The sequence below is a fragment of the Pseudochaenichthys georgianus genome, chromosome 16 (genome assembly GCF_902827115.2).
Source record: "Pseudochaenichthys georgianus chromosome 16, fPseGeo1.2, whole genome shotgun sequence".
Taxonomy (NCBI): Eukaryota; Metazoa; Chordata; class Actinopteri; order Perciformes; family Channichthyidae; genus Pseudochaenichthys; species Pseudochaenichthys georgianus.
Window position 1 is genome coordinate 31,026,557 of NC_047518.2, and position 15,925 is coordinate 31,042,481.

Below are 15,925 nucleotides of genomic sequence, written 5' to 3' on the forward strand. Positions count from 1 at the left end.
CACTCTCCAATCACAGAGCTTGAGGACTATCACGGGGTTTGTCAAGAGCACATGATGTAGTCCAAACGATAGCTGGGAATTCTGGGTAGTGTAGTGTCTTCTGCCATCCTTTACTCCTGGGAATGGACGCTCACATTACCTTTAAGGGCAGCCGACATAAACGAATGCCGTGCTTCCATGAGCGTCAAATCCCGACGCAGATGGGAATACATTGCAATCAGTTGAAAGCTATTTGCGTCTCTTTATGACGCTGAAGGAGCCTAGGAGCGTCACAATTGGACGCCACGGACACTGACCAAACGTCGCTATTGGACGCTTAGGGAGTGAGAGTGTGTTGGGTCCTCCTCTCTCCCCCACATTTCTCACCAGGACACGACTGCCAACCTGCAGTGTGGGGCCATACACTTTCTTGTCATACTGTTTTTTTCCCCTATCAGCTGACTTGGAAGCATTTCTGGAGGCGATGTCATAAGCCTCAGTCATCCTCTTTCGCCACTTCTCCACATAGTCCTGGTAGGAGCCTGTGCAGTCCTGATTTTCAATTCCAAACAACAGGTCAACAGGCAGTCGGGGTGGCCTACCAAACAGGAGAAAGAATGGAGAATAGCCGGTGGCTTCATTAGCTGTGCAGTTGTAAGCATGTACGACTTTAGTGAGGTGATTTTTCCAGTCATGTTTCTGTTCTTCAGTAAGTGTTCTCAGCATTGACAGCAACGTCCTGTTAAATCTCTCTGTCTGTCTATTTCCTTGGGGATGATAAGGAGTAGTGTGAGACCCCCGAATGCCTGACAGTGTTTTCAGGTGGTGAAGCAGCTTGTTCTCAAATTCCCTCCCCAAATCATGATGCAGTCTTTCTGGGAAACCAAACTTGAGACAGAAATCATTAAACAGTTCTCATTCATAACAGTCCGTTCAATGTCTCACTATGGGATGCGCCTCATCGCGGAGCAAACAGAAGCATCAATCTCATTACGCCAATCCTGATTGGCTGGTGATCTTGACGTCAACGAATCACCCCCTATAAGTAGCTTGCGCCACGACGCATGCGTCATTCAAACACCTCTTCTCGCTTCAGAGCACATCTCTACAGTAGCCGGACAAGCTTAACGGTCCACAGACTGAACCCAAATACCCATTTCGGTCGACAGGCGCTCGCCGGCTACTCCTTCTGCTTCGCAGGAAGATGGTAGTACTACTAGTAGTAGTATTAAAATCGACCTCGCCCTTCTCTTCCCGGGAAAGTAAGGTAGGTCTGATTTTTTAAGCTAGCAACACACCTGTTGCTAGCTAGCTTCCCCTTACTACCGTCACACGGTAGCAAGGACGCTTTTCTTTTTCTCTCTCATGGAGGAGAAAAGGATTAGAAGTATATTGACACAGCAGTCAATATTCTTTGAGAACAAAGGACCCACACCGTCCCTTTTTCTCCGGATTAAGGACGGGTTGGTAACACTTTTCTCTCAACGACGTACCTGTTACGAGCGGGTCCTCTCCACGCCACGAGGCGAACAAGATGGACGCCTCTCCCCTCACACCAGAGGAGTCAGGGACTCGGAGGCTCGGTCATGCGGCTGCGGGTTGAAGATAGCAGGCACAGACTCACACCAGGTCTGCTCGTCCTGCCTCGGGCTGGAACACGCCCAGGAGGCTATCGACAACCCCGGCTCGTGCGGGCATTGTGCCCGTTTCACCCGAAAGAGCCTCCACCGACGGCTAGCACACCAAGCTAGCTTGTTGGAACAGGACTCCCTCATGTCCACTGATTCGCCGTTTGGCAATCAAGACACGGGGGAGTCCGCCGCAGAGACTGAGCCCCTCACTGTGTCGGTCTGGGGCTCACTAACAGCGGCAGCTTCGGAACCGGGATCCCACGCCGTGTCAGGCCGGGACCCGGTGGCGCAAGAGACGCGGGAACGGAGCCCCACGCCTCACCAGGCGGGAGCTCCCGCGAGACCTCACCATGGTCTCGCCTGCGGAGGCTCGGCCTGCTCCGCATACTGCCGATGGAACTGCTGGTGGCAGCCCACCTCCTACCGAGGATGGGCCCGTCACCAAGCAGGAACCCCACGCTGCCAGCGAAGGTGGACCGTTTCCAGTCGACCATGACTGAACGGTCCTACAGAGCCGCAGCGTTGTCCGCCAGGGCTCTGAACGTTTCCTCACTGCTAACCGCATACCAAGCGGAGCTCTGTGAGGATATATGGCCCAGCCGCTGCCTTCGCAGCGGCAGCCCTTCGTCCAAGCTGCCCCGAACCCTGCTCGGTTCAAAATACCGAAAACGCAGAGGTCGCAGTCCGCCCCGAGTCCCCAGCCCAGGCAGGGGACGAGGGCGAGCTGGCCTAGAAAATCTCCGGTTCCGGCTGCAGCCCAGGCGCAGCCAACCCAGAATTTTGGCCAGCCGTGGAGGAAGAAGAAGCGAGCGGCGTGACAGCCCCTCCTTCTCCCCTCTGTGACAGAGCTGGAAGTCTACGGTTCCCCAGCTCTAAATGTGTTCCCGCCGCCTCGAGAGATACCTCAACACCATCCTCAAGTCCACATAAACACATGTCACACACTTACCTATGTTGCAAATGTATTATCTTTTCAATTTACACACGGCATCTATTGCACGTCTGTCCGTCCTGGGAGTAGGGTGACCAGATGTCCCGCTTTGCGCGGGACTGCACAGCATTTTCCCGACTTTTGGTGCGTCCCGCAAATTGAGACGATGTCCCGCATATTTCATTTTGATTGGCTAAAACGCTTTTCTTTAAAATCAGATTCATCCAATGGCTGTTGAGAAAGCAGGGAAGGCTATCATCAGGGGGCTGTGTTTGCTGTCAATCAAACTGTAACACACGGCGGGTGCTGGTCAAGTGTTAACCAATGGAGAGTAACTCACTCACACACCCCCCCCCCCACCCCGCCAAACAACAACAACGAACGCAGGCGACGCAGCAGGTTATGGAAAATGGAGGAAATTGAAACTACAGCTAAGAAGAAAAGAAGATGCACATACAACAAAGACTGGGAAGACACGTACCCGTGGGTGAAGCCAGTGCAGGGCGACTCTCAGAGAGTTTTGCAATCTTTGCAAGAGTAATTTTTAAATTTCACATGGCAGTGAATACGACTTCAAAAGACACAGAGAATGCGATTCTCACAAGAAACGTGTCGCTCAAAAAGAGACATCGCACTCTATGGAGACATTCCTACTCAAACCAAAAAATGATGGTCACTCAGACAAGGTAACAGCAGCAGAAATAACCAGTGTTTACCATACAGTGCAACACTCCCAACCATACCGGTCAAATGACTGGTAACAAGCTAGCGCCGACCATTTTTCCAGACTCTGAGATAGTAAAGAAAATGTCATGTGGTCGTACAAAAGCAGCGTCCATAATAACAGATGTGCTTGCCCCTGCCTCTGTGGAGAGTTGTTTGACAGAGTCAAAGACACCAGTGGTTCTAGGTGACAAAATAGCCCACACACTGTGTGGGGGCCCACCTTCTGTTGCTGTGATGGACAAAACTGAAAGCTATTTTATTTTATGTATTATTATATGTTTCTGTTCCCTCCTGGCCAGTGTTGGTCTTATTCTATCTATTAATTTATGATTGATTGATTGATTATTGATTGATTGATTGATTATTGATTTTTCTGTCATAAAACATTTTCCGCTGACGCATCCAGGCTTCGAGCGAAGGGCGCAGCCCGAAAAAATTAAAAGAAAACAATAAACAGTCCGTCAACTGTTCCCCTTCTGAGAGCAGCTACGGCCTCTCTCAAAGGGGGGACAATTGACGGGTCTGTGAAGGCACCACCGTCACGCGCATGCGCAGTGCCGGCTGGAGCTGTAAAGGCACCACCCTCACGCCCATGCGCAGTGCCAGCTGGAGCCGTAAGGGCACCACCGCCACACGCATGCGCTGTGTCGGTGGGGATTGTCGAAATGGGGCACCACAGTGACAGTGAGTGACATCTCAGCTGGCTCTAAGGAGCATACAACGGGAGATGCTCACGACATCTGCTTGGGTTTCTCAAGACAGTTACACGGAGCTACAGACTCCAAGTCACCGTCACCCCCCCTCGCTTCTCGGGCATTCTGCATTCGCAGGCCCGAGGAGAGTCAGCCCATATTCTGGAGAAAGAGATTCTCTCACTCCTAGAAAAGAGGGCTATATCTATTGTACCCGCCGAGCAGAGTCAGGGCGGCTTCTATTCCAAGCACTTCCTCGTTCCCAAACGGGGAGGGAACGGAATTCGGCCAATACTTGATTTGAGGGCTCTGAACAAATATCTAAAAAGATATAACTTTTCTGTCCCCGTCTTCTGTCAGGCCCTCCATGAAAACTAGCAGCTCTTGGATTACTTTACATGCTTCCTCTGCATCTGTTTCTTCTTCAATTTCGTCAATTTTGTTTTCTGCTATTTTAAATAATGTTCGTCTGTTTTTATCAGCAAAAGTATCTTCTTCATCATCTTCTATACAATGCAGATATTTACAGACCTCCACCATCCGGTCCCGGTTTTGCTGACTCAGAGCAATGGTGGCGCGATCTAGGAGAATCTCCATCTCACAGTACAGTGTTATCTTTCTTTTCCTGGTTCGTCTCAGGATAAAAGCCCTCTTTTAATCCGTTTAGAGTTAATATCATGGCTAGCTCACCAATATATGTTGCACTCAAGGACTCAGGCGGACATCACTTGTCTTTTCTCATTTGTAGCAACTTTATTAAAATATTTCCAAAAACTCCGTCACAGTTTTCTCCACCACCGAGGAAGAAACGCTCTTCCTCACCTTAACGCCCTCGGGCGGAGCCTTGTGGCGAAAACAGGCAACTACATGCACCAACTAAACCTGCTTCAACAATAAACATAACATGTTGTGAACTATATCGTCACATACACACACTACATTCCAACTTCTGTGTGTTGATATGTAACATTGTGTGTATGTGCAAACGAAAGTCTATAAAACACGCTTAAACGTTTATAATCCTACTCCTAATATGTTGTTGATATTTCTAATTTTGTCTTTTAAATTCCATGAACACACAACAAGTTGGCTTGTGTTTATAGATACTCATATATCACATTAGTAGGCTGTTACTGTATGTCCTCATTGTCACTGCTTCCATTCCATCATTTCACTTTCACACCCTTTCTCACAAGCATAACCCCCCCTCCCTCATCTCTTTCTTGCGCTCTGCTTTAGTGTTTTGCTCCTCCTTGCCTCCCCCATCAACCCCTTCCCTTCCCCCTGCTCTGCATTAAGCCTTGCTTGTCTCTGATCCTGGAAGCAGTGCTTATGGGAGCTTCTGAGACCAGTGTGAGCACTGCTGGTCTCCAGCCGCCTTCCCAGCCTTGCAAGGGGAGGACGAGTGGAGAAGCAGGAGGGGAGGGGCAGTTTCCCTAGGCGGGAGAAAGCAAAAACGGAAAAGGAAAGGAAGAGAAAGTGAGAGGGAGCTTGTCAGAGATGCAGGGAGTGTGATAAAAAATGGAAAATGAGAGAGAGAGAGAGAGAGAGAGAGAGAGAGAGAGAGAGAGAGAGAGAGAGAGAGAGAGAGAGAAGATAAGATGAGGAAACATATAAAAAAAAGCTGAGGGAACTGAGTAGAAAAAAGAGAAGGAGAGCAGGGTGGCACGGGGAGAAGAGCAAATGAGGAAGCGAATAGGAGACGAAGTGAGAGAGTGAGCGGGAGCAAGCGAGAGGGAGGGAGGCGAACAACACTGCAGACACTCGCCCACTGTCACTGCTCCACAGCCAGAGGACAGAGGCAGTCACGGCAACAGTGGGAGCGGATACGATGGAGGAGGGAGACCGAGGCGTCCATCTGCAGCTCGCTCACTGACAGCCTCTCTGGGACCTTCCTGCCAAGTTAGGAGCAAAACAAAAAGAGAGGAGAAAACTACTCTCTCTGTCCTTCACAAGACCAAGTACCGGACCTCAACTCGTGTAGGACTGAATACACACACACCACACACACACACACACACACACACACACACACACACACACACACACACACACACACACACACACACACACACACACACACACGCACACGCACACGCACACACACACACACACACACACACACACACACACACACACACACACACACACACACTCCTTTCTCTAACACTCACACTCTTACTCACACCCTCACTCTCTCAAACAAGCACTCTTCACTTCTTGTTGCCTTTTTGGACTAGTGTGTTTTTTATTTTTTTCTACACTGCTGTCACTGACCTTCTGAGCTGAGTGGATTTACTTTTATCCTGTGGCGGACCATGGGGCTAGGGTGGAGGGGTGCAGCAGGGACCCTCAGAATAAGGACAGAGGGGAGCTGGTACCTTTTGGTGACATTGCTGCTGCTCTGTGGTTTCTGGGAGGCTCACGCTCAGACAGACGATGAGAAGTCTGTCTACTTCTGGGAAACAGGTACTGCTAAACCACTAATTACAGATTACATTGGATCCCTTGTTTTACATATGGCACGTTTACAATGGTGGGTAGATGGCAAATTAGTGTGTGCTGTTGGTGCTGCTATATAATGCGACCTGCCACGCTCTGATCCCGAGATCTGATCATGTGTGTCAGTTCATTATCTGTGAACAAATATTCACTGAATGATGGGATAACTTTTAGATTTTAGGTAACCTTAAAAATCAGTGCATCCTTCCGTACTGCCTTTCTATTTCGAAAATAAAAAATGTCTTTGATCGAGTACACAAACAGACACATTTTCATGCTCAATTAACTTGCAGGTCTACTATGTTTCCAGATGACACACTTTGGTTGTCTCATAAATGTGTGATTTGAGGTATATGTCTACGCTGCTGAACTTCAAAGATACATACACATGAAAGATGACCCAGAAAAGTCTACAGTAGATCCATCTGCTCATTCTGAATCGCATGTAGCAACCGTGATCAATTTTTGAATGGATTACTCTCATCTCCCTGAGTCTCAGGTGATGCACCATTATTGAAACATTGCCGCTGTGTGTTTCAGCAAGCAGATGATTGACAGGCATTGGTGCACAACAGACCCTGGTGAAGGAAGCGGAGTGGAATTGTTTTTGATGGTATTGATATCAGCGTTGAATTAGCGGGGGGTTGTTTTTGTGTGTTAGAAATGCATATGTACGTATGTGTAGATTGATGGGCAGTTACTGTATTTCTCATCTTTACAAATGTATGCTTGTGTTCTGCACTGCTGTATGAGACTGTCTATGAGTCAACTCACTCTCACAGTGGGATCCATTCAATTATATTATCACTGTTAACATGCATGGGAAGCCAACTACTAAGCATGATGGCCAGATGTAAGGTTCTAGAGCTCAGATGTTGCAGTGACCATTAGCATTGGTATTTATAATGGACACAACTGAAGAAAAACATCAGGAAGTCCGTTAGCCAAATGAAATGACTTGATTTAATCCTCAATTAGACACAAGTGCTCCGGAAGTTAAGGTGTGCTCTTTGAACTCTTTGAACACAAACACAATTAGTCAAACACGATATCTCTCGGTACCAGTTCAACTTCTCGCACTAACCCTATATCAAACACCCCCGCTCCTCTCGTCCTGCCCTACCTCGCCCAGCACCTGTCCCCTGTGACTTATACCACGTCTCTCCTGTGGATCTGCATCTTTAAAGAGGATGTAGCTGAGTAAGGAGATTAAAGGAGCAGGGATTTAACAACCCAGGAAAGACAGCCCCGGGGAAAGACTTGAGGAAGAGAAAGGCCGAGTGAGGCACAGAGAGGGACTAACTTAACCTACATCTATCCTACTGTAGGTCATAGTGATTACGCCTCTCTCCCACGCTACACCACCTTCTCCCACACTATGCATGCTCTTCAACTGGAAAGCTCTAGGCTCCGTGCTTTGAAAGGTAGCACATTGATTTCTGCCCTGGGGTCTTTTTTTTCTGTGCCTCTTTGTTTTTTTTACAATTGTCTGTGGAGTATTCAAATCACATAGGGCAATTTAGAGCTTTGAAACCAAGTGCTTTACATCAAAATGTGATTATTTCCACCACATTTGCATACTTCTAATTTCCAGTGGAAGCTTGTTTTTTTAAAGGAAAAAAAACATCAAATCTGATGATGTTTATGCATATTTTCAGAGTGTGCAGTGGAGGGAATATTCTTGTGGCAAGCAGTGCTCTGATGTTTTGCATAGTGATGAGTCTAGCTGAAATACAGCCCCTGTCTTCAAAACTGTGGGGAATTGGGCCTGCATCGCTTTTATTGCCTTGTGCGAAAATATGATGTATCTGTTTTGGAAGGTGAGACAGTTTAGCGTTTTTTTTGCTCTGAGAATTGTATTCAAATGAGGCCGGTAGAGACAACAGGCTCCTCTAGACGCTGCAAGTGATATTTCTGAAGGTGGCAGGCAAAATAACTGAGGAGAAAAAAACTAGAATGATTATAGCCACCACGAGGACGGTGGTGGTGATGATGACGGTCATAATGGCTTGCCACAGTTTTCCGGGGCCTATGAGAGATTGCAAGGAGTTTGTCTCCCTCTCATGCGCAATTTTGACACAATTTTTCTTTTTGTCACTTCCCCTCAACCATGCACTCCCTGCACACTTATTCCTATACATCATTATCGCTCTCTTTCCCTGTCTGGCTATATGTTGTATCTCTGTTTAAGAGCCACAGTTTTCACATATAATGCAACAGTAAAATGTGCACAAAAAATCCAAAGCCGCTCTATGTGTTGCCAATAGTGAGGAGGCATAGGTCTTCACACCAGGATGACAATGGATCTTACACATTTCCCTACATCCTGCATGTACATGAGAAGTGCTAAGTGCCAACACACACACACACACACACACACACACACACACACACACACACACACACACACACACACACACACACACACACACACACACACACACACACACACACACACACACACACACACACACACACATGAGGCAGGTGCATTATTTCCCATTCTGGTACTGTGTGTCTGCTTCATTAAATTCTGTTGTTGGAGCGACAAGGTTGCCAGGTTTGAGCTGTCAAGATCTCTGTGTGCCCGAGGACAAAGCAATTACAGGTGGCAGGAGGTGATGGTGTATTCAAGCAAACAAATAATGTAACTCAATATCTTGGCATTCTCTATATACTCGACTGTAAGTGTTTCTGGTGCAGTTTCATGATGAATTCAACATTGTGATCGAGGTTAAGGTGACATCAACATCAACAGGTCAGGTGCCAAGTAATGTATCAATGATGTTTGACGTCCCAATCTGATCTTTGTTTATTAACTCCCACCCTCGCTAAATGCGGGACCCATAATCTTTTCTGCGATCTAGATTATCTAGCATTCAGATTACGAAGGGTGCTCCTGGCCCCTGATCAACCCAATCTTAAGTCTCTTCTCTTTGGGTCAAGTCACACTTCTCAGCACGTGCCTCTCGACGTCGAAGACCTGAAAGATTATGCACAGGTTATCAAACTAACTTAAACGTATTTACGTACTTTGCAAACATGTTTGTGTGTGTTATTAGCTGGTAACATTTGGATTTGAATTATAAATCGATACAGATCCACCCACACAACATCTTGAAACACATCTTAGAAAACAATTCAGGTTGCTAAACAGGCTTCTGATTGGCAACCTTTTACATGCTTTGCTTTTTAAAGATGGACACTATTTTCTGACATTTTATCAACCTGGAGACATTTTATAAGTTCTCATTCATTCACAAATATTCTTGGCAGATAGTCCATGGTTTTATAAGATGCGCAAATGAGACCATTTCAAAATAATCAGTCTATACAGTATGGGTATGAGTGTTTAAATGTACCAGCCCTATACATTTGTCAGCCCTGCATCTGTAATGACATGTCTCTTTGCAGAGACAATGGAGCTTCAGTCCTACACAGTATCATACAATGAAGACCACTTCAGCTTTCAGCGCTCTGAACGCAGCGATGTGTGTGGCACCACGTCCCGCCGATGTCACCTTTCAATGCATGGGAAGGGCGAGCGTGGCTGACAGGCTATTGTTAGCCGAATACATTCCTCTTTTCAGCGAGGCACTAGCAGTGAAGGATGTCACCCTCGATGAGGATTGCTAGTGGTTCTTGCACAATCACCTGCTATTACAGTAAAACAGACCAACTGAAAAGGCCATCCAGAAAATTGAGGGAGAATGGTTATGACATGTTCACAAGTTCAATACAGAAAGCCAAGGTCATTAATATGGCAAAATGCCCTCAGCCAAACTGATTGTAACGAACAGTTGAATAGAGCCTTGAGATACAGATCTAACCAAAAGTTAGAGAACCAATTAATCTAATCATCTAATTGTATGTGAGTGACTTTGGCTAAATATTCTCCCTTTTTCTCATTCCATAACAGGATTTTTTTGGCGGCATACTTGATTGACTCAAGTCCTCAACTAACCTGACCGCCAGCCTCACCCATTATCCCAGGCTTAAATTAGATTGGGCTCTCTCTGTACACCTTGAAATCCTTTCCTTTAAATAGCTGTTTGCTAATACCTGCGCCCACATTGCCATTGACAGTTGTCTTAAATAGAAACACAAACAAAGGTTTGATGAAGGGGCTTTGATACCAGCAGGATTGTGAGGCATCGTTCCAAAACAAGAAAATCCCCTGGAGAGTCCTGCCTCATTTTGGTGAGTGCATTACAACGTGACCCTCTATGACCCTAATTATCATAGCACCCGAAGGCCAACAAGAGTCTGGTAGGTAATTGGCCAGCCTCTGTTTAAATTCCTTAGCAACAGGAAACACATTTAGGCCATGCATATAAATTAAGACAATTTCCTTGGGATTTTCATATTTCATTACACAGTATGCCAATGGGGTTTATTTTAATTCCGTATGGCTGTGTTTTTGTTTTTCATTACTAGTTCAGTTGGAGTGGAAATGGAGGCTAATTGTGTCTGTTGTTTGTGTTTGGCCCTACAACCATCGGAAAGTGAGCACTCAGCAGCCTGTGGAGTCTTTCTCAGGAAACGACAGCCAGCTCTATGCCTAAAAGAGGAAGGAAGATATTTTTCAAAGTTAGTTTTTGTTTCACTGGAACAGGAACAGTGATGCTCAAGCTCCAGTGATCTGTGGTTGAGCGTCACCCCTGTGGAAATTGATACAGAGCTGGCCAATAGTGTACAGTGACGTTGCACCTTCTTTTAAAAGTAATAGCTGCACAGTACGTCACATTTCGACCCTGACCTGTTTTATGGCTTTATACCCCCGCCCCTCTCTTTCACTCAAACCTACTGTGTTTTTAAAATAGCCAATTCATCCATTGGAAAAAGATGCCAAAGAGATGCCAGAGTTTGGTAGAGCTTACACTAAAACCTGGCCTTTACTGATATAGGAGGCATGGCAGGATTATAGATTACATTTCATCCTAAAAACTTTATTTAGAGTGACATAAGAGGATTCCTGCTGCCTTATTCCACCATATTCAAATAGCTCATCACACATTTTAGATGGGGCACTGTGTCAGCTACACTACAGTGTATGTTGTGCAATGACATTATGTGAATAAGCAGATCAGTGATAGATTTATTTAGATAGAGTTATGTGGGGATGATTTTTTTCCCTGATTATCAGCCTTGACCTCGTAAATCAAAGGGACACAAGCTGCTGTAAAAGATTAGCATATGATAGAAGTCTGACCTACTCAATTTTTTTGTTCAATTTTAGCAGCATAAAAATGTACATTCAGTCATCTTTACATGGACATTTTGATGTAAAACCTACAATGTCTATTAATTTACAACAATTAACGGGTAAGCCGTTAGGTGCCTCCCTCAAGGGCCTTTTGGGGCTGGATGCTGTTTTTATTCATGGCATGACTGGGGTAGTACCGGAGTATTACCCCACTCATTCCTTATAATCCGGTATGAATACCAGTCTTCTTTAAAAAATAAATGGAGGGCTTGTGTTTCACAGCGGTCTCGTCCCTGTGGGGACTCTTCAAGTCTGCAGTGAACCACTAGTTGAAAAACAAACATGTCCTGTGCCCACATTGAGGAAGCCGAGTACTTTCGTGGTCAGAGACTGGTATTCAAAACAGGCCTTTAACTCCCATGAGAGGTAACGAGGCAGCTTCACTGGGCTGAAAGGAATAGCGGCGTCATTGAAGAAAGCAGTGACATTTAGAGGGTGTGCTGCCTCCACTGATGCTACTCTAATAAAGCCGTAGAGATGGAGGAGGCTCAGGAGTGAATATTCTCCTGTCCATACAGCAGCCCTATCCTTCATCTCTCCCACTGGCCATGTTGTTTTTACTCTGCTGTTGGGAATACATGGGCATATTTTAAAGTCTATTTTCAACATAAAAGCTTCTTGTTGCATAGTAGTTTCAGTGTTGTTGCAGGGTAAGCTGATGTAGAACTGAATCGCTGTGCAGCAAGAAGATTCATTCATCATAAGATCATGTGATAAACTATATACATACAGTAGATAGACAGCTATAATCTACCGTGTGCTTAAAGAATCATATATCATAGCCCTTACATATTGCTAAGTATCATGACAATATTTAATTTGAATACTGAGCTGCTACTGGTTTGTATCTTATATAATAGCATTGCTCTTTTGTTAAAAGTCACTTCTCACTGCTGCTGTTTTCTGAATGATTTTATGCTTGTTTTTGGACCATGTGTTTGTTGAGTAAAAATGGTGCAGTAATTCCTCAGAGTGCCCCTAAGCAACAGTGACAGGACAGTGGCTTTAGGTAATTGTTCGTGACAGTAGTTGCCAATCCCTGATTTGATGGTCTGTGCAATGAGGCTGACCCCTCTGTCTTCTGACTTGTACATGTTGTGCTTGAGTTTCAGGTAGATTTGACTGCACAATGCTACAAAGCAGATGCAAAGTGATTAGAGAACAGTAATTAACTGTAGCTAGCTGCTTTGTCTGTCTGCATACAGTAGCAGTGATTTGAACTAATCGCTAACGTCGGTCTGATAACACGCTCAAAATGACAATGGTAACATAAGCTACCAGGTATTATGATTACAATATCGAGCAAACAATCAGTAAGCAAGATATAACTTTCTAGTATGCAAGAATGAGAGTTATATTAGAAAAATAATGTTAGACCATCAGATTGGTTACAATGCATCCTTAGGACATTACATTACATGTCACTTGTTAGACGCTTTTATCCAAAGTGACTTACGTACTCAATACTGTGGGCAATCCCCATAGGAGCAATTTGGGGAGAAGTGTCTTGCCCAGGGACACAACGACATGCTGACTGCAGCAGGGTTTGAACCTGTGACCCCCTGAACCGAACACCAACGCACAACCCACTGCACCACACACCAACATCAATGTGTTTCCTAATATGAATTGTTACATTCAAATCTTAGACTCAAGCACTCTTTTGTGCAATAGTCAATCTTAAAATGAATCCCAGATCAAACATAGTTTGAAGGGAAATTAACATATACTAATATCTTCAATAACTGTCATATTATCAAACATTTTTGCTTGTTTTTGGACTCACACATTTGTTTTTGTTGATGTTACAATTGGCGCTGCTGCTCAAACTTGATCAGCCAAAGTATGATCGTATCATATTACTGTACTACTGTATTGCATTTTCATATTATAGTACCTTTATATTTGTACCAAATTTCACTGAAATCTGTCTAACTAGTTCTCTTGTATTCTAAACTATGACCATGTCTGTTACCCTCTCAACCTTCACACTTACAGGCACATTTTATTGCTCACAATCTGAGAGAGAAAGATTTCAAACAGATTTTAAAAGTCAAGTTGGTAGTAAATCCTTCAATTATACACTTGATTGATGCTATTGACCTCATTTGCATTCAAGCAGTAGGTGCTTTATCCTTGAAACTGCTGCTCAAATCTATCTGCATTTGATGTCTTTTGTGCCAAAATAAGACCATCGCTATATTAAAGATGTACATGGCCACAGAAATTGGAGAAGGTGGTTAATTTGAAGACAAGTGGAGTCAAAAGGGAGTGTGCATGTCTTCATTTAAGCCCTAACAACAGCACAATAGTCCTGAAATAAAGACGGAGGGAGGGGGAGAGACAAAGATAATGAGATAAAGCATAGAGGATGTGTATGCATCTAGGCTAAGAGCACTCTACGCCATGCCATAACACTAGTATTGACATAAAGCAGAAATACTGTATGGTAGACGCTGAGGGAGAGTGATAGAACGGCCGGCTAATCATCAGTGACACGCTCCTGGATTAGAGGGAGGGCAACAGATGGCCCCGGGCTGGGCTGACCGTATATGAATATCCCAGTGGTAGGTTGATCTGGCTCAGGACCTCCTCATGTCTACAGCAGACAGCCTGGTGCCGTGTCTGCCATATCTGTGAGTGCTTTGGTGGTCACTTCCCTCCCGTACATTTATTTACCTACAGGGAAGACATTTCCTTTTAAAAGTTTGTTGATAAATGGTTTAACTGTTTGGTCTAGAAAACATGTCAAAAGTTTTGAAAGCCTAAGGTATATAGTTTAAAGCCTTGTTAGAGACCTGTTAAAGCACACATATGATTCATAAGGATGCTACAAAAAACTGCAAATCTTCATATTTGAGGATCTGGAACTCAAAAAAAGTTATTTATTGCCTCATTACTAAATAACAACTTGTTTCAGCAACCCTTACCCAGTCAACTGTGTGCTGGCTACTTAAACAAACGTGTGAGTTGTTAAATAACTGTTTCATTCAATTAGTTATTACATCAGTTGGCAGGGAGTTAGCTTTGAAAGGTTATAAAACCAGCCTGTCCTCCTACAAAAACGACCATATCGGTCGATTGTTCAGCAGCTAAATACGACCCAGAGTCACGTTTTAAAGTGTAGCCCCTCTAGTGGTCGTGTAAGAAACAACATGCTCCTGTCGATTGCAAACGCTCCGGAGGGTCGTTTATTCACAAATAACCCTCTCTGGAAAATCCTAAATTGTGGAATAGTTTGGCCATTAAAATGCTTTTTTATTAGATTTCTAGCGAGAAGTGTATATTTTACTTTTATAATCCACGTCCAGTGGATGTGTAGGATCTACAGTTTGATAGATATACGAAGATGATTTGAGGTCTCGCCAGGAGAACGTGTACTGTATATGGGGCAACTTCCATGTAAAGTTAGCGTGGGTGAAAACAGTATTTCCGGTCTCGAAGTTTTCATAATAAAACCGGAAGTATTCCCCACACTGTCAAATGATTACGCAGTGATATCTGTCACTACCCGATCCGTCCCCCTGCCCGATCGGTACTGCGCATGTGAGAGATGGTCCGGAAGTCCGGACGGCATCCCAAGATGGACACTTGACACAGTGGCTTTTAGCAAAGCTCAAAAAGAAAAACCGAGAGAGATGAGTTATTGTTATTACAACGTGACTTCACTATTATTTAACAACTCTTTTTATGGGGTTCTTTTATTTAGGGTTAAGTACATTGTCAGAATAAGTGAGAAATGAATTTAACTTCTGTTAGACAGCCATATGCCATACATTTTTGCATACATTAACAGAAGTTAAATCCATTTCTTACTTATTCTGACAATGTATTTAACCCCAAATAAAAGAACCCAATAAAAAGAGTTGTTAAATAATAGTGAAGTCACGTTGTAATAACAATAACTCATCTCTCTCGGTTTTTCTTTTTGAGCTTTGCTAAAAGCCACTGTGTCAAGTGTCCATCTTGGGTTGCCGTCCGGACTTCCGGACCATCTCGCACATGCGCAGTACCGATCGGGCAGGGTGACGGATCGGGTAGTGACAATATCTCCATTACTCATCCACTAAAAAACATCAGTTTATCCTTGTTAATTACACAATATTGATTGGTTTAAATTGTGTGCAATGCTTTTGTGTTTTTAACCTTCGATTCGGAGAAACAAATTGTTTTTTCGGAGTTTAGACACTACAGAGTT

At 44.5% G+C, this 15,925-nt stretch overlaps 1 protein-coding gene across 1 annotated transcript in view; it reads left to right on the forward strand.

Moving 5' to 3' along the window:
• The first annotated feature begins 5,596 nt into the window (after window positions 1–5,596).
• thsd7ab (thrombospondin, type I, domain containing 7Ab) overlaps window positions 5,597–15,925 on the forward strand; it is a 155,402-nt gene continuing 145,073 nt past the window's right edge. Inside the window, exon 1 of the mRNA XM_071205920.1 lies at window positions 5,597–6,428. Coding sequence (XP_071062021.1) covers window positions 6,278–6,428 — 151 coding nt within the window. The 5' untranslated portion in view covers window positions 5,597–6,277. The remainder of the gene's footprint in view (window positions 6,429–15,925) is intronic.